We start from the raw sequence: 24,250 nt of genomic DNA, 5'->3' as shown, positions 1-24,250 counted from the left end.
AGACCAACTAAGTTAGTTCTAGGTATGAGCCATGCACACGAAAGCTCATACCTAGAACTAATTTAGTTGGTCTTTAAGGTGCTACTGGAAGGAATTTTTTGTTCCCTACAACGTGGATAAGGCATGAAAAAGCCTTGCAGATTAAAACGGGATGGAGCGATTCCCCCATGAGGAAAGGCTTGGGGGTTTTTCGTTTAGAGAAAAGACGACTAAGATGTGGCACGATAGAAGTTTATAAAATGATGCTTGGCACAGAAAGAGTGGGTAGAGAAAATGTTTTTTCTCCCTCTCTCATTACACTAGAATTTGTGAACACCCATTGTGTTCGGAGATTCAGGACAGAAGAAAGAAAATACTTCTTCAGGCAGCTCATAGTTGAACTATGGAACTCTCTGCCACAGGAGGCAGTGATGGTCATCAGCCTGGAGGGCTTAGATTAGAAAGAGGCTTAGACAAATCCATGGCTGATATGGCTATCAGTGGCTACTAGCTGTGCTGGCTATGCCCTCTGTCTCCACGTTGGAGGCAGCAATGCTTGTGAACACCAGTTGCTGGAATGCAAAGGAAAGGAGAAGGCTCTTGTGCTCAGGTCCTGCTTTTGGGTTTCCCCACACAGCCATCTGGTTGGCCACTGTGAGAACAGGGTGCTGCACTAGATAGGCCTGATCCAGCAGCCAGACTCTTCTCATAGACTGGAACAAATGACCCCAGAGGGCCAAGGAGGCCTAACCAGAAGCCAGAGCAAAGTGTAAAGAAGGGGAGGAGGCATCACAATTCTTAATCCATGGCACATCGGGTGGAGGCATCTCAGACCGACGTCATCCCTGCAAACTGCTTTGAACACCAAGGTTCACAGTGTTCAGTTTCTTTTAAAAAGAGAGTCCAGTAAGTCTCTTTTCGAAGTTATGCCTGCAGGTTTTTACATTTTTCCCTCTTTTGTAATTTCTGGCATTTCTTTGATAAGCATATTTAACTTAGGTAGGCAGCAATGCTTCTGAATGCCAGTTGCTGGAAACCAAAGGAGGGGAGAGCTACTTTTGTGGCCAGGCCCTGCTTGAGTTTCCTGTTTGGGCTAGGTGGGTCATTGGCCTGATCCAGCAGGCTCTTCTTATGCTCTTATGGGATGCACAGCCACATAAGCATACTTAGAATCACAGCCTTCCTTTTATGGCTCAACATGTTTTATCTTTTTGGTTGTTGGTCTTTTACAATACGAATTTTAATCTGATTGAGAGGTGGGTGGTTGTTGTTGTTTTTTATAGTGACTTTTGTTAACTGCCTTGGATCATTGTGTATTCATTTTTTAAAAAAGAATGATGACATTTCTTAGAAATAAAAACCAGATATTCCAAAAAATTCAGGGCAAACTGAGAGATTATTTGGCACCACTCAATCCACTTGAACCCACCTGAAACACTTGGGGGAGATGAAATAGGGTGGCACCCTTACCAATTTAAAGTCACCTCTAGGAGGAAGGAAAAAGCACTTTATGCAAACTAAACTCTCAAGCCACTAGTTCGGATTATGCATGCGAGTCCAAAGTTTCTATGTTAATCATCAACAAGTTATTTGGTTCCCAAAACCTGCAGGCAGCCACACGATGCTTCTACCCATGTCCAGAATACTTTCTGCTGGCTGTGGGGCTTGCAGCCATTCTACATTGATCTAGAATTCAGGATTATGCAGGCTAGAGTCCAGATACCTCAATATCAATATGATTTCTAGCAAATGGCATTCAGAAGTATCATTGCCTCCAACCATGGAGGCAGAGAAAACCATCAGAGCTAGTAGCCATTGCAGCATGTGAAGAAGTCCTTTTGTCTTTCCTGAATCTTCCAACATCCCCCCCCCCCCCAGTCCTGGTATTACAGCACTGTTCTTGTATTTTAAAACTCTGCAGGTCTCCCATCTTTTCCCCAACCTCTCTACCTTCCTAAACATCTGCTTTTCTGCTGGGCAGGAGGGAAGCTTAATAAAATGCATACAATACGTACAGTGCATTAGGAGAAGTCAGCTGTGCAGCTTGATCTATCAGACTTTGGCTGACAGCTGAACCTGGGACGTGTCACAGCAGAGAGATGAGAGTCTGCTAATAAAAGCAAGTTAAACACGCCAAGCAGTACCTGGAGACAGCTCACGCAATGCTAGCCTCCAAATCTATATATTTGAACGGGGGTTGCATCAGCAACAGTGCAGAAATGGAACTGCCTGGATTTGGAAGATTAAAGGGCGATCAATGAGCCGACAGGTTGAAATGGATTGCTCTCAGTTCGGACATGAAGCATTTGTGCGTATATGTAGTACTCTCTGTCATCCCAAATTAACCTCATAATTCTACATATGTAGTAAGTTTGTGTGTACATTTAATTCTGCACCTTCAAGAGCAGCATGACCTGAAATAATGTAGCAGGTGGAGTTTCCTGGCTGGAGTTTGTGGGGTGGGGTGCTCATTCAAACTGACTTCTTTTTGGAACATGTCTGGGGGCTGTTAACATCTACTCTGGGAACAAAGTTCCAGACCCTTTGGAAGCCTACAGCTCTATTTCAGAAATTTGTGCAGAGTGTCTTTGGGAGGTTGAATTGAACTAAGACTTGGGAGACCAAGGTTCAAATCCCCACTCAACCATGAAGCTCACTGGGTGACCTTGAGCCAATCACTGCGTCTCAGCCTAGCCTACGTCACAGGCCTGTTTTGGGGATTAAATGAGAGGTAAGCCTTTGCTGTATTCAGTGTTCACACAAAGGTAAATGGATATAGAATTGCAGCCTTGGTCTCACTAATGAAATAAGAATTAAGAGACCCAGGGTGTAGATTTTTTGATTTTAAAAATGTTCTGCTATTAATTGCATTTAGCCAATGACTAGAATGCATCCATGAATGATTTCTGCACGCCTGCACTTTGTGACTCATGCCTCCTTCCTACGTAGCATTCCACCTCTCCTATCTGACCCTGAAAGTGGCACAACTGGAAGGATGTGTTCCTATGTCTGTCATGCGTTAGCATCCGCATCTCCTTGAGAAGTTCCAGGGACAGATACAGGAAAAGAACGTCAAGAGCCTCCGCTGAAGGTCTGGTTGTCTAGACAACTGCCTGATAAGTTGTAAGTTGAGACCACATGTTTTGGAACACCCCAAGGAAATTGATCTCATTATGAAGCCGTGCGTATTTAACATCCCATGACCGCTAACCTTTCTTTATGTAGAAGGACGTTTAAAGATGTTTTGATGACTGTGTGCTGTGTGTTAGCGGCCTACATAAGCTTTGTCCTGAAGTATCTCCGAGTCTCTGCCCCAAAGTGTTTCCAACCTATGGAAAACTAGAAATCATGTTTAGCAACTCTACAGTCATGATTCTCAGCAATCTCTACAATAGGATAGGCTGCTTTTATTGCCGCCATGGTGCAGATTGGGGAGGGGTTGAGTCAGAGAGTTGACTCCATCACTAGGCCGGAGTCAGGAGGATCAAAGACTGTACCTGCTCATAGAACACTCCGTGCCATAATTAGAAGGTTTAAACACAACTCCCTACCACAACTCTTATTTTAAAAGTTAAGTATGGTGTGTTTGGAACACACCCAGGAGGGGTATCTCTGCTTCAGCAGGCAGGAAAACCAGAAAGGTCTTCTAATCCCAGCAGCTCCATTGACAGTGCCCAACACCACTGGCTAAACCCAGGCATCAAATGGAAAACCAGGAGCACATTTGTTTTCTCATCTTTTTCTTTTCTAAAAAAGCTAGTTATTTCTGAGAAACAGCCAAAGGCTTGAAAAGCAAAGCTTAGGAAAATCAACAGAAGCGTAATCTAGGAAAGCCCTGCAGCACACACATGGCTGTAGCATTATCATTAGCTGTCTCCCTGGCCTGGGCCTAAAAATGAAGGACTGGGAAAACTTCAAGCTGGCAGCACAGACATTTCCTGCGGGCCTCTCACCAAAGCCCATCCCATCTTAGGTCCCACTCCTCCATACACACACTGCTGAGCTGTTTCTCTCTTATCTGATGTCCTCTCTCTGAATTATTCCCCCCAGCTGATTTCAGTAGCAGGAAACATAAGCATTCCCAAGTTCTGGTGCCAAACTACCCCACTCCCCAGTTTGATCTTTTTCCAAAGAAATCCAAAAACTACCAAATTTATTGTCTAGACTCTGTTACATTTTTTTATTCTCCTAGGCTTCTGCTGCTGGCTGCACTGCTTCTTAACAGTTGTTTTCAATTCAACTTCAATGTATTTGTGGCTTGCTGCTGTCTTTTTCTAATCATTTTGATTGTTCGAGCTCAGCCTTTGACAACCTGGTGCCCTCTAGACTATTTATTGTATTTTATTTTCCCACCCTCCATCCACCCTTAGGTCTTAGCGTGGTTACAATTTAAAATATAACATTAAAAATTACAAGGAAGTTACAACTGCAAAAAAATCAACCACAAAAAATAACATCTAATAAAAATGCAACATCTAATTAAAAGGTAACAAGACTTCATATAGTTGCTTATAGATTCCCAAGCTTTCTGCATTAGAAATCTTCAGGCAGTTTTCTAAAAAGAGACCACAACTCCCATCAGCACCAGAGGCTGGTAAATGTGTTCTGGCTTGTTGAGATCTGCCTTGGAGGCCGTGAAGGAGGAAAGCCCAAGTAGCACTTCCTCACCCGCTGCCAGAGCAAATCTATTAGGCTGAGGTCCTGTACTTGACTTACTTGGGCATAAGTCTCAAGGAACTAAAATATTACTTCTTCTTCTTGGCATCTGTCTGTCTCGGGAGACAATGGAGTGCACCTCGGGGGTGAAGTCAAACCACTAAAGATTCTCAGCGCCTGCAGTGACCTCTCTGGGGTGCAAGCCTGGGCAGTGTATATGGAAGCACTGGGTTTACTTTTGAGTAAAAGGGCATAGGAGGTTGAACTGTTCCTCATTTCGCTATTCTCAAGCAAAAAAGCTAAGTATTTTATTTACTTTGACAACTTATATATGCTGCTAAATTAGTTGCTTCTATGTGGCTTATACAAAAACCCAATACAATAGTGGTTAAAATTATAACATCAGAATTCACTTAAAATGCCTGCTGGAATAAAGAACTATTCATTGGGTGCTGGAGGTTCAACAGAAAGGGGGTCTATCTGACCTCAACCAGGAGGGAGTTCTACAAAATTGGGTCCACAATACTAAAACAGCATGTGAATCATGGGAGACTACTCCCCCCAAAATCCTCAGTGATCAAACAGGAATAGAAGGAAGCAGGTGGTCCCTAAGGTATCCTAGTCCAAAGTTTTTATACCTAAAGAGGTTTAACACAATATGATCATGATGTTTATTTGTGAACTACTTAACATTACTATGTGGCTTCTGAAGAGTTAGATCTAGGATAGGTAACTTTTGGCCCTCCAAATGTTGCTGGACCCCAAACTATTGGCTGGGCCACCAAATGGTGCAGAAACATTCCAGGTCTCCAAACCTTTCAAGACACACCTCAGGCAGTTGCTTCGCACAGCAGGCTGGGGTTTATTCGAGCTAAGCTTACAAACCACGACATCCGCAAACAGAAGAATGTGCTGGGAGGGAAAGGGAATGCATTCTTAGCTGCTGAGGAACATTTCTATTTGTTTTTGCTTTCAGGGATTGGTCCCTCACACACTAACAGGCCCTAATAATTAACTGTCAAGTTCTGATAAAGACCGTGCAAAAATATGTATCATTGCCTGGATAAACAGAGCACACACCCCAAATTTAAATCACATCTCTGCTTATCTTTTCATGCATTCATTCTTTTACACAGCTTCTACAAACACAAAATGCAAAGTTTCAGAAATGGGCCCTGTGTTCCCATGAATGGGAGGGAAGGAGGTGGGCAGATGTTGACAGATGCCCAGAACTGCAAGGGCAGGGAAGGGCAGGAACCCTATAGCAAAAGCCAGGTGTCTCCAACCTTGGTGTTCTAAATACAGTGATGTAATGAAAGCCAGGTCCTTCATGTTTTATGCTTTCTAAGTCCAAACCAGTTCTAAGCAGGGGGAGTATGTGAGATCTAGGAAGCAGAGAGACAAAAGTGTCCAGGAGACTGAGGAACTAAGGAGATGAGGGGCCCCAGAGGCAACGAGGCTGAAGAGAGAAGAACACAGATTGGGCGAAGGAGAAGGATGATGACTGGGGTCAGAGGGCCTAATAGAATTAGGTGTGGATATAAAAGTTAAGGGAAGGGAAAATGGGTCACAGGGCCTAAGGACAGAAGAGACTGTTTGCTGTTGGTTGAGAGGCATAAAGCAGGGAAAGTTTTGCCTTGTGAGATCAGAATGAGGTCCAGAATTCAATTTCCGCCAAACACTGGATGGATGCTTCCAAATGCTCATAAGCAGGGCACAAATCCAACACTCTCCACTCTTGTTTGTCCCTGGCCTCTGGCATTCAGAAGTACTAGTGCTTCTGTGCATGGAGGTTCCATTGAGTTATCGTGTCACCCCACTTACTCATGCAAGTAACATCAGTTTTCCATCTAGTTCAGGGTTGTCTACACTGACCAGCAGCTGCTCTCCAGGGTTTGAAGCAAGGAGTCCATCCCAGCTCTGTTTGGAGATGCCCTTGGGGATTGAATCTGGGACCTTCTGCATGCAAAGCAGATGTTTTGCCCCTGAGTTGCAGCCCTTCTAATTCTTTTTACAGCTATCTGAGCTCATGTGTTGGCTATCAATTCTGTAAGGTCATGTGTTGCATCAAGAGCTGCTCCCTTTTGCCAGTCCTGAACCTACTGCCAGTTTACTTTGTTGGGTGATCCTGCACTCTGGTAATGCGAGAGAAGAAAAACTGGATACACCTCTCTAGTAAATAAAGAAGCAGAACAAGATTTTGAAATCAATTGTGAGATGTATTTTGCAAAACAGGTCGGGTCATTCAGAAGCACTAGAAACCAACTGGTAATCAGAAGGCCCGCTGAATGTAAATCTTACTCAAAGGAGTACACACATAAAAGGCACATGGAACCAACCACAGCATCTGCATTTCAGACAAATCCAGTTTTCTTATCCCACAAATAGAACATTTGTTAAGAATTCTGTTGTTGGTAATTGTTGCTCTTGTGGAGAATAAACAAACATGAAACACACTGCAGGGTGATATCACTGTGTGTTAGTCAGCAAATGAGGGAGGAGGGAGTCTTCATCCTCCCTGGAACCTCTTTGCAGCTGGAATGTTTGGCTGACTCTCCCCAGTGATAACATTTTGGCAAGACCACCCACATGGTCCAAGTCTTTCTATGCCCGATCTCCTTCTTCCTCTGCAGCCATGGCTGACTCCTGCTGCTCTTCTTGCTCTGGGTCTCCAGGAAGATTTCTAGTGACCGTCTGGAGCAAGGATTCAATCTGCTCTTCAGTGAGCCTCTCCTCACTTTCTTCCACGATCTGCAGAGGAAAAAGCAGTGAGCCACCTCTGGTCTCTTGCCACCATCACATGCTAAGAGCAAACCGTTCCTTAGGGAAAAGCACAGACAAACTTTGCCAACCTGGTACCTTCCAGATGTTTCAGACCACTACTCCCATCAGCCCCAGCCAGTTGGCTAATACTGTAAAAGCAGAAATAGCCAAAATGGGTGTGGTGGAAGGCTAAGTTAGGGATGCTTAGGCCCCAATGAAATCGATGTGAAGAGATAGCTGTGACGAGCTCAAATTCCACTGATTTCAATGGAAACCAACAGCTGCAATCCTAGAAGCAGTTACTGGGGAACTCATTGGGACTTATTTCTGGATAACCATTCATAGGACCATGCTGTCACTCCAACTCAGTCTAGATCCAACCCTTCATTTCTACCCAGTGAATTCAATCCAACATTCCTTGTGTCTTCTGAAACTGCTCCTTATCTTCCTAGAATGTTTGGCAAACCTAACTGTTTATTTATTTGGGACATTTCTCTTATGCTTGGAACACTCTTCTTTTGGAGCAAGAGACACAGCAGTTCATAGAAAGCACAAAAAAGGATAAAACCTGCAGCAGATTAAAACACAAAAAATAAGATCTTCTTTAAAAAGTTTTTTAAAAGAGGATCAATGAAACAGACATAAAATCAAATAGAGAAGCAAGTGACAGAGTCACTAAATCTGGGAGGTTTTCCTTCTATGTGACAGACTAGCACTGCTGAATCTCTAGCCTGTGGGCCTCATTAGGCCTGCCAGGCCTCTGAATTTTGCCCACAGGGCCCTTTTGGGCAAAGCATGCCAGGATGTCAGGCACTTCACAGATCTGCTGCATCTTTGCTAAGCTGAGAGATAAGATCAGGAAGCTGCTGCCCTCCTGTTGTGGTCGTTCAAGCAGCAAACTGGGCAGTGTAAAAATGTACAGCGATGGTACTGAATAAAGGAACTCAATGAACTATTACTGTAACCAATACCAAATTTTCACAAGCTGCAAAGAGATCATTGGGAAACACACACACACAATATCTCTTTAATGTTCAAATGTTAACACATTATGTTTTCAGAAATGTCTTGTTCTGGGGGGGACACACACCCAGATAGTCCCTTCTTTTTCTATGGCAACTGCCAACCCACACCTTTAAATCGGCCTTTGTTCTCTGGAACTGCAGGGAATTTGCCTCAATGGAATAAAGAAAGACTCTCTGAAAGGACGGTCACATTTTCATATCATGATTATCATGAGAAGAGCAAACAGAAAATTATTCCTCGTGCCAAGTAAAATCAGATATACGTAAGTCTCCATCTCTGACCCGTAAGCCTCTGCCTCTTATCTCAATGAGAAAAAGAACATCTCTTAACCATTTGCTGACGCAGGATCCCACTCTTTAACTTCTTTATACTCAGTCTCAAATTAATTTCTCCTTGCAATGGCTTGTATTTCAGTTTCTTTTCCTCCTGCTTGCTGTACACTGCTTTGGAAAGAGACAGCACACACACGCAAATAAATAAAGAAGGGGAAATCTACTGCTAAGTCAATTCTGCAACATGGAATGATATCCACATGCTTCAGCTTCCAGATCCATTTCCTAGGCTTTGCATTCAGGAAGAGGTTTAGAAACAAGTGCTTTTATTGGGGGGATTAACCTGGCAGTCACCTTTTGTCTTCAATCTGCTGTAACCTAATGGACTTCCTTTTGTTGGGGGAAGAGGGAAGAGGGAGCAGAGAAATCGCCTTCTTCCCATTTCATTGACTCAACAACTCCCACAGCTTCAGCGGGTGCAGAGGCCATCTCAGAGTGTTTACTTCAGCTATTCATCTCCTTCTAAAACAGCAGACATTTTATGTGCTCAAGGGTACATTGGTTCTCAATGACGCATCAGTCAATACCTGTTTATTACACAGTTCTTTAAGGTCTGTTAGCTTCGGTTGCTAGGCTTTAGGTAACCTGGAGAGGCAAGCAGAGTGGAAATTGGGACTTACTAAGTCCCTGAATGCTGGCTGAGGGAGAAAACCCACATATAGCAGCCAGGCAGGCAGGCAGGCAAGCAGACCTAATAGGGCTCACCTTCTAGCCTTTGTAGATCAACTCAGCAAGCCAGGATTAGGACAAACCATTCTAGAGACAGAGGGTACATCATCATCAGTGCATGGGTAGGCAAACTAAGGCCCGGGGGCCGGATCTGGCCCAATCGCCTTCTAAATCTGGCCCGTGGACGGTCCAGGAATCAGTGTGTTTTTACATGAGTAGAATGTGCGCTTTTATTTAAAATGCATCTCTGGGTTATTTGTGGGGCATAGGAATTCATTCATTCCCCCCCCCAAAAAAAAATATAGTCCGGCCCCCCACAAGGTCTGAGGAACAGTGGACTGGCCCCCTGCTGAAAAAGTTTGCTGACCCCTGATCTAGTGGAACCCTCTGAACTGCAGCCCCAGCTGGCTCACCAAAGGGGGCAGCCAAACATAGCTGCTGCTTCTCCATGTGTTTCCCTCTGGCCTTTCATATCACTCCTTTAGGATACACCACTGCCACCAGACTTTCCCCTCCTGCATCCTCACCCTTCCCTGTTCACCACCTCTCATGTGGCCCACTATGCTGTGCAACACACTTTGGCACGAGATTGGTGCCCACCCCACCAATCATCCTCTTGGCCATAAAGAGGTCTGAGCCAAAACCACTAAATTTGAGAGCCAGTGTGGTGTAGTGATTAGGACCAAGGAGACCAGGGTTCGAATCCCCACCTGGCCATGAAGCTCACTGGGTGGCCTTGGGCCAGTCACTCTCTTTCAGCCTATCCCACCTTACAGGGTTGTTGTGGCAATCAAATGGCAGAGAGAATTATGTAAGCCTTGAGCCCCGTAGAGTGAAAGGTGGGCTATAAATGCAATAATCATGTTCATTCTTATGACTGACAAAAACACAAATGATTTCTAATTATGAATGTCTTTGTGCTGTTCCAATGCTGCTTCTAGTTATTAATTATGCTTATTCCTGAAATGTAATCCCAGCCCTCAAATAAATTGTTAAGGAAGGCTTACAACCCAAAAGCAAAGATACAATAAAAAACATTTTAAAAGAAAAGAAAAACTGACTACAGACTAAAAAGCAGGGCACAAAAATTTTAAACAGCTGCATGAAGTTTATCTGTCTTCTGCTGGCTCCCACCCCATTTCCCCCTCAATGCCATTTAAGCAGCGCAGGTGTGTCCAACTACGTGGCTCATTTACTGTTGTCCATGATGTCATCACATCAGATGTCACTTTGTGACAACGCTGGCAAAATCACTGGGGTTGTTAGGGCCCAATTAAACAGCAAGGTAGGTGGAGGACAGTCGGGGAAACAACACAGAAGGAGCAGGAAATATAAAAAGGTCAATGAGCAGCATCAAAAGACTCTGAACATTTTAGGACACAAAAGGAAAAGGGTTACTGCTCTTCAAGGGCCTGGAACACCTGGAAGCTTCACAACTTACCAACTGGATCTCAACGGCAGTCACAGGCCTGAGGTTGAGAAGTTGCAGTTTTTCTGCCCTGTGCAAATGCAAAGAACACAACACCATATAATTTAGGGATTCTGGTTACAGCAGCCATCCGCATGCTAACACTTCTTGGCCACAAAACAATGGCTGAAGAGCCAAAGTTGCAGCTTGACCTCAGATGAGATGCACAACAGGCAAAAATGAAACCATTTGGGAGCTTGGAAACAGGCTCATGGCCACATCCATAACCCAAACCCACTGTGGCATTTAGTAGCCCGAAAGTTTTAAAACCATCCAATTTCCATTGTAACTCTTTGCTCAGACACACTCAAAACCACTACTCTTTCTGAATCCAGGATTCTTTGGATGCCGACTACAACCCACAGCACACTTTTCCATAGAGCTGTCCCAGAGACAGTTGGAAAAGAAAATATTTCAAGTTCAGAGGCGCCAGAAAAAACCCTTTAGGAGGCTCATATTCTGGGGTGCACAAATATGCTCTAGGAAGACAAAAAGTGGAGTAGGGAAGACTCATCAGCAGGGTACATAAAAATATTTTTTTTAAAAAAACCATGGATTTTTAAACATGTAAATCAGTTTTAATTTCTTAACAACGTTAAGATATAAGTTTGTTTTTAAAATAACCTCAGGGAAAATCTGAACTCAATTAAAACATCTCCCAGAGCTGAATGTATGATCCTCTTATGGTGAAAGCCATTTTCCCCAGAACCCCACCCCCTTAAAAAAAAAAAAATTAAATTTACCATTCACTTAAAGCTGAATGCACGTAAGTTATATGTGTGCAAGTTGCAGACTTACTGTACTGTGTACAGTTATGGCTGCTTCACCTAAGAAAAGATATAGTGGAGTTTGAAGGCGATGGTGGCCACCAATTTAGATTGTTTTAAAAGACAACTGGACAAATTCATGGAGGAAAAAGCTACAAATGACTACTAGCCATGATGACTGTGCTCTGTCTAAATGCTTGGAGGTAGCAATGCTTCTGAATACCAGTTGCAGGAAAACACAGGAAAAGTGTGCTTGTGCTATAGGTTTCCCACAGGCATCTGGTTGACCACTGTGAGAACAGGATGCTGGACTAGACTGGCCATGGGCCTGATTCAGCAGGCCCTTCTTATGTTCTTAAAAATATTAACAATAATAGAAAAACAATTTCTCTTAGCATTTGTTTAGGTCCAGACAAACAAAACTAAACCAAATAGATTATTCTGAAATGGTAATGCAAGAACAGAAGCAAGTAACAATGGTCATTCAAGGGCACTGGGAACTTCTCCCGCCTTAAGACCCCCTGGAAAATTCAGCCTCCATTCAATCCAGCAAGGCTTGCTCCCGAGAACTCCCTGGCAAATTGTGGCTCAATATTTACTTACTTCTCTTGCCTATCTTTCCACTCAGGAAGCAACAATGTACTAATCCCGCAAACAAGAACTCTGAACTAGTAGCTCCCTCTGCTGTCAGCATAGTATCCTTGCATGTAATCTGGTAAGGTTTCATTTTGGTTTAATCAGCATTGTAAAAATACTGATCTTTCAAATCTGACTACCTACAGGGAAACACCAAAATCTTGAGGCAAACTTCAAAACAGACTGGGAGCCATTTATTTTTCAAACTGTTCTTTGGCATATTTTTGTATCATGCATTCCTAGTTCCGTTTGTGATTTTGTATAATTATAGCAGGGTGGTTATACTCAGAGAAAGGGACGTAGGTGGCGCTGTGGTCTAAACCACTGAGCCTAGGGCTTGCCGATCAGAAGGATGGTGGTTCAAATCCTCACAACGGGATGAGCTCCCATTGCTCGGTCCCAGCTCCTGCCAACCTAGCAGTTCAAAAGCACCTCAAAGTGCAAGTAGATAAATAGGTACCGTTCCGGCGGGAAGGTAAACAGCGGTTCTGTGCACTGCTCTGGTTTTGCCAGAAGCGGCTTAGTCATGCTGGCCACATGACCCAGAAAAACTGTCTGCGAACAAACGTCGGCTCCCTTGGCCAGTAAAGCGAGATGAGCGCTGCAACCCCACAGTCGTTCGTGACTGGACTTAACTATCAGGGGTCCTTTACCTTTTTTTTTTTTTTTAATAAATATTTATTAAGGTTTTTAAATATAAATGCACACATAATAAACAATCTTACTTCTTTTACAACAATTTCAACACTTCTTTGGACTCCCTCACGTCTCCCGCTCCCATTTACATCGTTAAAAATTTTTTCCAAACAAATTATCAACTTGTTTACAATCTCATGTCCACTCATTCAAATATAATCTAGCACTTCTTCCAAAAATTTTTTTTATTATCTTTAGTCTCACTTATCATCAAATTTAAATCTAGTTTAGTGGTGGCCAATTTTTTATAATCTAGCATCCTTCTTAACATTCAACCAAATTACAATGTTTTTGTAGATACATCTTAAATTTCTCCCAGTCTTCCTCCATCTTCTCTTCTCCCAGATCACGGATTCTGCCGGTCATCTCGGCCAGTTGCATATAGTCCATCAGCTGCATCTGCCACTCTTCCAGTGTGGGTAAATCTTGAGTTTTCCAGTTTTTTGCAATAAGAATCCTTGCTGCCGTTGTTGCATACATAAAAAATGTTCGATCCTTCTTTAACACCTTCTGGCCGACAATACCCAGAAGGAAGGCCTCTGGTTTCTTTGTGAAGGTATACTTAAATACCTTTTTCAGCTCATTATATATCATTTCCCAGAAGGCCTTCACCTTAGGGCATGTCCACCAGAGGTGAAAGAATGTTCCTTCATTTTCTCTGCATTTCCAACATTTATTATCAGACGAATGGTATATTTTGGCAAGTTTAACTGGGGTCATGTACCATCTATATATCATTTTCATTACATTTTCCTTCAGAGCATTACATGCGGTGAAGTTCAGCCCAGTGGTCCACAACCTTTCCCAGTCCTCAAACATAATGTTATGCCCAATGTCCTGTGCCCATTTTATCATAGCCGACTTAACCATTTCGTCTTGTGTATTCCATTTTAGCAGCAAGTTATACATTCTAGATAGTACCTTGGTCTTTGGTTCTAACAATTCTGTTTCTAACTTCGATTTCTCCACCTGGAACCCTAACTTTTTGTCATTTTTAAAAACTTCTTTAATCTGAGCATAATGTAACCAGTCTCGCACCTTATCCTTCATTTTCTCCAAACTCTGCAATTTCCAATTGTCTCCATCTTTTTCTAATATTTCCCAATATTTTGGCCATTTGGCCTCCATATTGGGTCTTTTTCGGGCCTTAACCTCCAGAGGTGAAAGCCACCTTGGAGTTTTATTTTCCAATAAGTCTTTATATTTTGTCCAGACATTAAAGGGGTCCTTTACCTTTTTATACTCAGAGAGTATCTACCGTTCTCAATGAGTCAACTCTGAGTATAACTCATGTTGCATATCACTAATACATTTTAAAAAGGCTTATGGAAGGGATATCAGTGGTAATTCCACCAGAATTAATACCCACTTTACAATCTGCAGTTCCATGTTTTCTCATAAATTGCATGCTTATGGTTTAGGAGGAGTAATGCCCTCTCTCCCTGTCAAGCCCATATTGCCTATAACAGCGACGTCTCAAACTGACTATAACTAACCTGTATGAAGGACTCTACAATTTGTAAACAGAGATGCTGAATGTATTTTTTTTTTTTTTACTTATGGAAAATATATTAATAAAAACTTTTTTTAAGCGAATACCTGGACTTTCAGTTTAAAACGCTGGTACCTTGAATGTCATTAAAGATATTTTCACATTTATAACCGCTATATGCTTGTATGCACTGGTCTTTGACCCCAAGGGTATGTCATTTGTTTTATTTTTATATCCTATGCTTATCAGCAATGTTCCTCTTGGATTTTTTTTCCTGCTGTAAATTGGACCTGCCCAGTGGAAATAAAATAAAATCTACAAAGCCACTGAGAAAAAGTAATGCTTCAAACCGGAAAATCCGGTAAAAGATAACAGATTGAAAAGCAGATTCACTCATCCATCTCTTGGGACTGATTGCTTTTGACAAGTTTCATCGCTACTTTGAAAACATGGAGCCCACCGGATTGCAAAGGCACAAACATCTGCTAAGTAGAACTAAAGGATAAAGACTTAGCACTGGCGCCTCACAGAAGAATGAGAAGAACCAGTCCAATCTGCTTGAAAACAGAACACAGAGTTTGGTCAGCTTTGAAGGGGGGTAAGGGAAAGTATCCTCCCACTCATTTCATCATAGCACTGTCAGAAAAGCTTGAGTTACAGATAGGTAGCCGTGTTGGTCTGTCATGGTCAAAACAAAATAAAAAAATTCCTTCCAGTAGCACCTTAAAGACCAACTGAGTTAGTTCTAGGTATGAGCTTTCGTGTGCATGCACACTTCTTCAGATACCTGAAGAATATCTTCAGATATCTGAAGAAGTGTGCATGCACACGAAAGCTCATACCTAGAACTAACTCAGTTGGTCTTTAAGGTGCTACTGGAAGGAATTTTTTTATTTTGTTTTGAGAAAAGCTTGAGAAATTTGTTTTTTGCTAATTCTGATACAAATGGATCTAATCCACACATCCCATGAATGCAGTTACCTTTCAGATTTTGCATTTCTTTGAATTCTATATTGCAGCTCTCAGCTCAAAGAGCATACCAGTATGTATATAAAATTATTATTTTAGGATAAAATACATTTAGACATACATACTTTGGGAGAAAAATATATAGCAAAGTCCCTCTGGAGCACAGAAAGAGACTTGAGATGCAGTCGTCACACACACCCTGGAGGGACTGTGAAGAGGGTGCCTGCCTGTATATACAACCACCAAGGTTACAAGCACTCTTTCAGTGGTTCATTGGAAGAAAAATAAAACACTGAATGTGCCCAAACCAAATAATTAAGTCCTAGCCAATGACTGCTGGCAGCGGCAAGCTCTTTCATCACTTGACACCTCCCTGTGCTTCAGAAATTCATGCTTTACTATGGGTTAGCATATACTGAAACCAGAAATTCAAAAGCATCATACATCAAGGCCAAGCTCAGCAGTCACTAACACACACAGTGCTGGGTTGCTGCCTCACTCCTGCAAAGCTTGGGATGGAGGGGGTTGCATGGGAGAAGCAGCAGATTGGGGGAAGGAATTTCATCCTCTTGTCAACTGTTGGAATAATTGAACCTCTCTTCTGGCAGCTACAATCCATCAACCCACATTACAATATTAATGACTTACTTCGTTAACTTGTGGCTTTTCAGTGCCAAGAGGAAGTCTCTTACAACCTCAGGATTCTGGAATTTGCATGGTGTCTTAGATATGTATTTCAGTGTCTAGAAGGGCAGAAAAAGATAATTGTGCAGATTCAGTCTACCTTTATGCCTCCTTTTCAAGTCTAACTTAAAAGCTGATCCCTCCAAAGCAGGAACAATGTTCTCTGAAAGCAACACTGCTCTTCAGATTAGCAAATGTATCACAGCCATGTTGTAACCAAATAGGGAAATGATGATCAAACTGATTAAAATATTCACTGGGCAGGAAATCCAGAGGTCAAATGTTTAATGATGACATAACACATTTTCTTATTTCACACCTGTTAATGTTCATAATTAGAAATAAAGAGAGTACAGAACAATAAAATAAAAATGATTGGGGCATATGTGGGAAAGGAACACAGCTCACTGATAAAGCATGCAGAAGGCTGCAGGGTACAATACGAAATAGCATCTCTGGGTAGGGCTAGAAAAAGAGTTCTGCCTCAAGCTCCAGAGAGCTACTGGCTACCTGTGTACACAATACTGAGCTAGATGGACCAACACTATGATTCACTCTGAGGCAGCTTCCTATGTTCCTAGTTAAAATCAGACCTTTTTTCAGAACCATGAGGACTGAAATCTTCATTTTCAGGAAAAGGACCATAGCTCAATGGAATAAATAGCACATGCATTACATGCAGGAGGCCCCAGATTCAATTTCCACCATCTCCAGGTAAGGCTGCGGAAAGACCCCGCCTGAAATCCTGGCGAGCCGCTGCCAGTCAGTGTTCACAGTACAGAACTAGATAGATAGATTGGTCTGGTTCAGTCAAAGGCTCTATGTTCCCTTTTTAAAAAAAGAGAGCTTAAATAGGTTAGTTTTTCTGGCTTAGAAAACTGCATGTGGATATAACTGTGCTACCTAAAATTATGAATGGTATCAAGACAGCAGAAGCACATTTTTTTCCATCCTTCTCTCTCTCTCTTTTTCAAATGCTCTTGTGTGTGAGGAGGGCTGGGAGAGGTGAGGGAGGGGGAGCTGGCAAAAAGGGGATCCTGTCCATAGAAGAATGGCTAGTGGGATGTGGAGAGAAGGTTGCAGCTTGGGACAGGATCATTTCCATTGTTGGTTTTACTCACTTCATACATGATAGTATTCAAATTCTGCTGCCCAGCACTCTGCTTGCTTCTCCCGGTCTCTCGGCGCTGCTGCTTTAGATCAGTCAGCAACTTATACACCTGAAAGAAAGAACTTTGCTATGAGGGGCCTCAAATGCCATCAGAGCTTTGATAATGCTGAACCATTCATATGAGCTGAACCATTTAATTCCTGTTCTTTCTGCTAATTTTGGTATGTGGCTCTCTTACTTTTTTGAAAGAGGTTCCGATCTTCAAAATGAGCTCATAACAACTATTGTAGGTCAAGTATATATCATTCTATTGCAGATAGAGAGAGCAAGCACACATTTTTATGGAAAATAGGACCTTAAAAACAAATTTTCAGAGGGGTGCGGCTTTCACCCCAGTGAGAAGAACTTTTTAAAATTTTGGCTCTAGGAACATTTCAACATTTATATTCCCCACTCCTCCAAGAAATGCATGACTACAATGCAAGCTTTGTTTGTTGATCTGGCATGGAACAAAGGTTAAAACTAGCATTCTGAATAGGGCAGGACTTCACATAAATTATAATTGCAGTAAAATGATTGTACCTCATAATTGCTCAGAAGAGCTGCATTTCCATCTTTCCTAGAAAAACAATAAATAAAATATGTTAAGGTGCTTTAGATGTGTTGGCGTGTGTGTGGAAAATCCACCTTAGAAACCCCTGCCTCCCGTTACAAAGCTCCAAAAGAACTATTTTTTTAAAGTATATTTCCTCAGTTCCATTTTTCCCAGTGTTTTGTAACAGGCTTGGGTGAGGCTACACATGTGTGAGTGGACACATCTCATCAAAGCCAACCATTACAATTAAGCTTACATACAGGCTTCGTTTGAAAGAGAACTGGCAAACTCAGAAACTCACTGCCCACATAGACAAGGACACATAGACAAGGACACACTTAATTCTCACAGCACATATTCATTGCCACAAGATGGCTTTAGACAGGGATCAGACTTCACTATGAATTTGTCTATCAGTGTCTGTTAACCATTTCTGTGCACACACCATACATTTGAGACACATTTGTTATCCCAAGAATCCTGGGAACTGTAGTTTGTTAAGGGTACTGGGAATTATAGCTTTGTGAGGGTTAATTAAATAATCATTTTTGGAGGGGGCAGGGGTGTGCTTTAAAGTTATACAGTGTATACAATCCATGTACCTCCACATCCAGAGGCAGAGTACCTGTAAATATGAGTTGCTGGGGAATACCAGTAGGATAGTGCTGTTGCTTTCATGCCTCTTTGTTGGCTGATTACAGACATCTGATTGACCATGGTGGGAAATGGGATGCTAGACTAAGGCCTGATTCAGCAGGACTCTTCTTCTTAAGTCCTTGTTTAAAAACATGAGTTGGTCCTAGAAATGCATAGTCTAACTTTGCTATAAACTACCTCTATGGAGTCAAAATATCTGCTAAGGAAAGAGCTTTCCTGCATGTTTAAGGCTGCAGTCCTATAAGCACTTATCTGGATGCAAATCAGTTTCACGCAACTGGTTGTGTGTAGCGGCTGTTGCTACTTATTATTATTTTTCCAGCAAAAGGCTTATAGCGACAGGAGGGGTAAATGCAAAGTGGAGGTTTGTTGCTCCCCCTCTAAGAGCCACTAACTGTCAGATATGAAGGGGGCAGATATTCCCCGCACCACAACACTGTTTCTGAGCGGGACTTTAATTTTCCCCCCTTAGCAATGACCAGTAACCACCCTTCTATGCCCCTGGTGACCCAAGCTATAAACATTCCCATGAGTTTAGGTCTGTTGGAGAAGTTTCCTTCTGTGCCTCAACATCAGAAATGTTGGCTGGGTCACAACAGTTCTTTGGGAGAGGGCCTTGTTGGCAGTATCAGAAGGCTGCAAAATTCCCTGCCTAAGGAGGCTGAGCTTGCCTTGAAACCTCGGCAGTTGTGCTGGCCCTGTTGAGTTGCTGATGTCCCTTTCTATGCTGCCTGAACTTTTGCTGACTGTCTCAGTACCTTCTGAACTGCTTTACTTGTTATTTATAAATTTCGCACTGCCTTGTTTCTTTAGAAATGGAGAAGTGGGATAACAAACATCATATCATCTGCTGAATCAGGGAACAAATGTACATCCAATTGTGGATGCTATCTAGTCATTCCATAGGATAGATAGGAAGCTCCCAAGATTCCTGCATTGCTATCAACACCATTCACAAATGTGGACCCTCAAATTTAAGCAACCAGCCACACATAAATACCTTTTTAAAGCACAACTAGAGATGGAACAGACTGGCATGTTCCACAGCCAGCAAGCACTACTGCAACCCACACTTATTTACAATTGCTTAGATTCAATTCCATTGGGACTTGCTAGCTATTGTTTACTATTTAAGCACAATCCCGATTAAGCTACAATATTATTTAATTTCTTTCCATTATAAATAAATAGAATGTTAGTTTTTAAAACAAAACAAAAACACCACAAAGCCGCGACCGCTATACATCCTCAGGACAATGGGTTCTGCTGAACAGACAGACAGCACTAACAACAGAAAGTTGCCACAGCTATATAAAAGGAGGAGGGTAAGGCTATTCTCGGGTCCCCCTATTGCAACATATTTAAAAGTACAATGTATTATGTCAAGCACAGCCAACTGTTTGAATAGAACTGTCATACTCATCACTTTCAAACAAGTTCAACGCCTCTTCCACAAACTTCCACAGTTTCTAGCATTGTTTTTGAAATTGCATTGGGATAGGGTGAGGGGGGGGAGAGGGGACCCCCTTCTGAAAATACGCTGAGGTGCAGTTCTCATCACACATTTTGCTGATCCAGCAGAAACTTCAGCAAGCAAGCAAGATCACAAACACACACATTCATGCATTGCAAAAACGGTTGCTGCTTTTTGTTGATACGTATATTTGATTCTTTGGAAGAGGGCTATCTTTGCATTCCATCTACATCTGGAGAAATCCCTGCAGATTCTCTATGACCAAAGTCCATTTTTTTAATGCCCACATAAAATAAAATAAAGGAGAACACAGTACAGAAAGCAACTGAATGTACTAATCGGTCTAGGAAGAATTATTGTTGATGAAGTGCATTTAAAACAAAGGGTGGTCCCATTTGGAGCAAAAAGAGAAAAAGTTTGCATTGTTTCATAATAAATCAGAAGGTTCAGGGAGGTCAAGGCTCTTTTCAGTGCGTTAAGTCTTGCTGGAAAATATGGAACTACTATCAGACAATTTAATCTATTTTTGTATTTCCGTCTTGAGTGCAACTATATCAATATCCTAAGAATGATACCAGTTGACATTGCCACACACACACACACACACATACACACACACAGTTTGATTGCAACATAAGTACTTGGTACTGTGTACTAGTAAAGTTAGTGGGACTTCTGAGTAAAAATGCATAGGGTCAGATTGTACCAAATATAACCCCCATCCATTTCTACTTCAGGACACCCTGGGGGGAGTGGGGAGGAACCTTTTTCCTTTCTGGGGAAGACACAGTAATAAACGAAGAAAATGTGCAACTTTAAGATGGTTTCCATTTAAATAAAGACAATCATGTCCAGTACAACTTTCAAATTAACCAAATACATTTCTATGAACAAAACTCAAAATGAACTTCTCAAAACCCATCTTTTTGTCAAGACCCTTGCTACCACCCGTAAGTTTTCATTTGCAACAAAAACTGCTTGCAATTTATTTTTCTTATATTTATGCCCTGTCTTTCTTTCATCATGGAACCCACATGTGGTTCCCAGCCGGCCTCCGATCCAGACACTGACCAGACCAATTTAGCTTCAGCATGATGGTGGCCTTCATCCCACACAATCCGCTCTGTGATAACATGTGTAAAGTGTTTAAAAATGACTCTCCATCTGGCACTCAACAGTAACCATATTATTTTTTTAAAGTTATCCTTAACAGCATTAAAAAAATAGTAAAGATGAATGATGAATATCATATGGGAAGATGGAGTAAGTCCAATTTCTATAGTGCAGGAATGGGGAACCTGGAGCCCTCCAGAGGTAAAGAGTTCATATTAAATAATCTGAATATAAACATGTCAGCCCTGCAGTTAATCACTTCTTGTAGAGGCACTGATTAAAGCTTAGTGTTTCTATGTTAATGAAGAACCAATATTTCTCAAGTATGAAAAAACTTTACACAGGGATTTGATTTTCACTTCATGAAAATGAAGCTGCTCTATCCTAGCAACTACTAATGGACTTTGCTTTTGACTTATCCAGTCCCAGGCAATTCATTTTTGTTTGTTACTTTTGTTTTTGCAAGGATGGGACTGGGCCAAGACAGAGCGAAGCAGAAAATGAGCAACGATGAGGGTGTGGAAGAAAGAAAAGCTGGCAATATTGTCCAGTGTGCAGGATCCTTTCTATTTTCAGACTTAACCTCACAAACTGTTATGTGTGCTGGTTGTAAGAAAGGCCCCATGAAACAGCCACTGCTGAACTGGTGCCCTCTAGATCATAAGTAGGCAAACTAAGGCCTGGCCCAATCATCTTCTAAATCTGGCCCATGGACGGTCCAGGAATCAGCGTGTTTTTAGATGAGTAGAATGTGTCCTTTTATTTAAAATGCATCTCTGAGTAATTTGTGGGGCATAGAAATTCATTCATTTATTTTTTCAAAATATAGTCCGGACCCCCACAATGCCTGAGGGATAGTGGACCCACCCCATGCTGAAAAAGTTTGCTGATCTGGCAGACCAAGGTGACTGAATTTATGGGACTGGCAGAGATGACCGGCAGAATTCGTGACCAGAGGAGAGAGACAGTGGAAGAAGACTGGAAAAAATTCAAAATCTATCTTAAAAATTGTTGTAAAATTTCGGAATGTTAAGATGTCAAGGGATTTGATATAAAGAATTACAGCTGTAAAAATTTAAGCTTAAGAAAATTTTAAAGAGAATTAAATATAAAAATGGATGAAGGATTGCTAAAAAATTTTAAAACAAGAATGCAGTGAAGGGGAGGTATGGGGAAGTCGTGTTATGTTTGTTTGTTTTTTGTTTATGTTGTAAAATTAATAAAAATTATTTTAAAAAAAAAATGAAAAAGTTTGCTGATCCCTGCTCTAGATGTTTAAGTCTGGCTAATTGTAGTCCCCAGCATCTGGAATATACCAGGTTGGTGAAGGGTGCTATATGGAAATATTTTACAGACATTCATGTGACACAAAAATGTCCTCTCCCCCCCTTGTAGATTAATCATTCTGAATTAAAAATAGATGATCATGCATAAAAATATCCACAGACCTGGTAACCTGTAGGTGACACAAACAGGTGACCGTCAGTTAGGGAAATCTTAACAAAATCTGCAGTGCAACCCTGCAGTGCATGTTTTACTCTCAGTAGACATACCCACACTCTGGCCCCATCCATTAGCCAGAAGACTGAGAGCTGCTGGATATTGTGTGTAGTGTACTTAAAAAGCAGGCAATGGTCAGGATTTTGGTGCAGAAGCCCAGAGCTCCCCTCAGCAGAATGGAGGGGAACAAAAGTGGAATAAATACATATTACCACCCAACAGAACATTAAACCTAGAGTCTAAAATTAATGTTAACAGCGCCACTGAAAGCAGGAAGCCAGATGATGCCACTGAGATTATATAACTTCAAAAACTGGGTCCTGGGTTCATCTGCTTTCCTCTGCCCTCCTCACTCGCTTTTCATTTTGTACTGTTGCATTAAATCGTGAGCCTGCATGAAGGGACAGTCATCTCCTTTTATCTCTGCAAGTTTATCAGGCAGCCCCTTGTCCGTATGCTCAGTACCTCCTAAAAATATTATCATTTATAGACAAGCCTACCCAGATACTTAGAATGCTGGTGCCTGTTTTACCCCTTTTTTTAGCTTACTGATTTTATTTTTTTCAATGTTTTAAATTGTTTCTAGTGGTAATTTTATTGTTTTATCTTTTTTTGCATTGTATGTCACTTTGAGGGTTTTTCTTTTTTTTTACAATCTAGTGCATAAATTTTATGAAATGAAAAAATAAAAATAATGTTGTGTTCCCAAGAACGAGGTCTGCACCCATCCGATTGTTCATTCAGCCCTTCAGAACTTTTATGAGGAGAGGAATTTCTATAGACATCCCGCCAGCACCCTCATTTCTTCAACCATCCCTTCAAATATATTGGTGTTCTTTTGTTTTAGGAAATTTCATCAAGCAATGCCAATTCCAGGACCCCCATCTCACCTCTCCCTCTTAGGAATGATTTCATTTTCTATCCCCCCCCCCTTTTCCTCAGCTATCCCTCCAATGGTATTTTTGGGGGGTGGGGAAGAGTAGGAAATTACCTCAGGCATTGCCAATTCCTGGGAATCAACCTCTCCATTTGCTCCCCCCACATCACAGAAACTCCCCCCCCCCCTCAGCCCGTCAAAAAACCCATAGCCATCTAAATGTGAGATTTACCTCTGGAAAGGGCAGCTGCAGGTCACCTCTTTCCCCCACCCAAATAACCCCATAGCCATCTAAATGTGAGAAAGTTTGCCTAGGGAAAGGTCAATTCCAGGAATCCCTTCAAGTAGGAAGTATCTCCCCCCCCCCAAAAAAAAAAAAATTAAAATCCCTTAGCCACCCAAATAACCCCATAGCCATCTAAATGTGAGGAAATTCACCTCAGGAAAAAGGACCATTCCAGGAATCCCCCTCTTCCTCCCACCCGAGTCTGAACGGCCTCACCCACTCCCCTGAATTTACACGCGCACCCCCCCCTAATAGGCAGGGAATCCCCCCCTTATCCTACGGCGGGGAGGAGAGGAGAGAGAAACGGGGTGACTTCGGAGCAAGCGAGGCTTGCGCGGCCGCTCCGCCATCTTACACTTCCATCTTGCCCACGCCGCGGCCTCTTCCTCCCTCTCGCGCCGCCTTGGCTCGCTCCTCCCTTCGGCCCTCCGCCGCCTTTCCCGGCGGCGGCGTCTCCGCCCGCGTCGCTGCTCAGGCAGCCGCGGCTTCGCCTCTTTCCC

General features: G+C 42.2%; 1 protein-coding gene and 1 long non-coding RNA gene across 5 annotated transcripts; one reads left to right on the top strand and one right to left on the bottom strand.

Annotated features, from left to right (window-relative positions):
• The first annotated feature begins 120 nt into the window (after window positions 1-120).
• LOC309331571 lies at window positions 121-15,132 on the top strand. The gene is made up of 4 exons (XR_014151898.1): window positions 121-260; window positions 2,929-3,102; window positions 12,289-12,375; window positions 14,860-15,132. It is a non-coding gene; the product is annotated as an uncharacterized lncRNA (long non-coding RNA).
• Window positions 5,471-24,244, bottom strand: CRCP (CGRP receptor component). Of its 4 annotated transcripts, none has more exons than XM_081843836.1 (6): window positions 24,106-24,244; window positions 17,831-17,867; window positions 17,259-17,357; window positions 16,102-16,196; window positions 10,867-10,924; window positions 5,471-7,386 (listed from the first exon to the last, which is right to left on the bottom strand). In XM_081843836.1, the coding sequence occupies exons 1-6, from the start codon at window positions 24,111-24,113 to the stop codon at window positions 7,240-7,242; spliced, it is 444 nt and encodes a 147-aa protein (XP_081699962.1). In that variant the 5' UTR covers window positions 24,114-24,244; the 3' UTR covers window positions 5,471-7,239. The 4 variants fall into 4 exon arrangements, with proteins under 4 accessions (XP_081699962.1, XP_081699960.1, XP_081699961.1 ...); XM_081843834.1 differs by lacking the exon at window positions 24,106-24,244 and adding an exon at window positions 23,697-23,814; XM_081843835.1 differs by lacking the exon at window positions 24,106-24,244 and adding an exon at window positions 23,579-23,620.
• Window positions 24,245-24,250: the final 6 nt, after the last annotated feature.

The sequence above is a fragment of the Podarcis erhardii genome (genome assembly GCF_964252035.2).
Source record: "Podarcis erhardii genome assembly, chromosome: 16".
NCBI lineage: Eukaryota > Metazoa > Chordata > Lepidosauria > Squamata > Lacertidae > Podarcis > Podarcis erhardii.
This window is presented reverse-complemented; position numbering and strand designations above follow the sequence as displayed.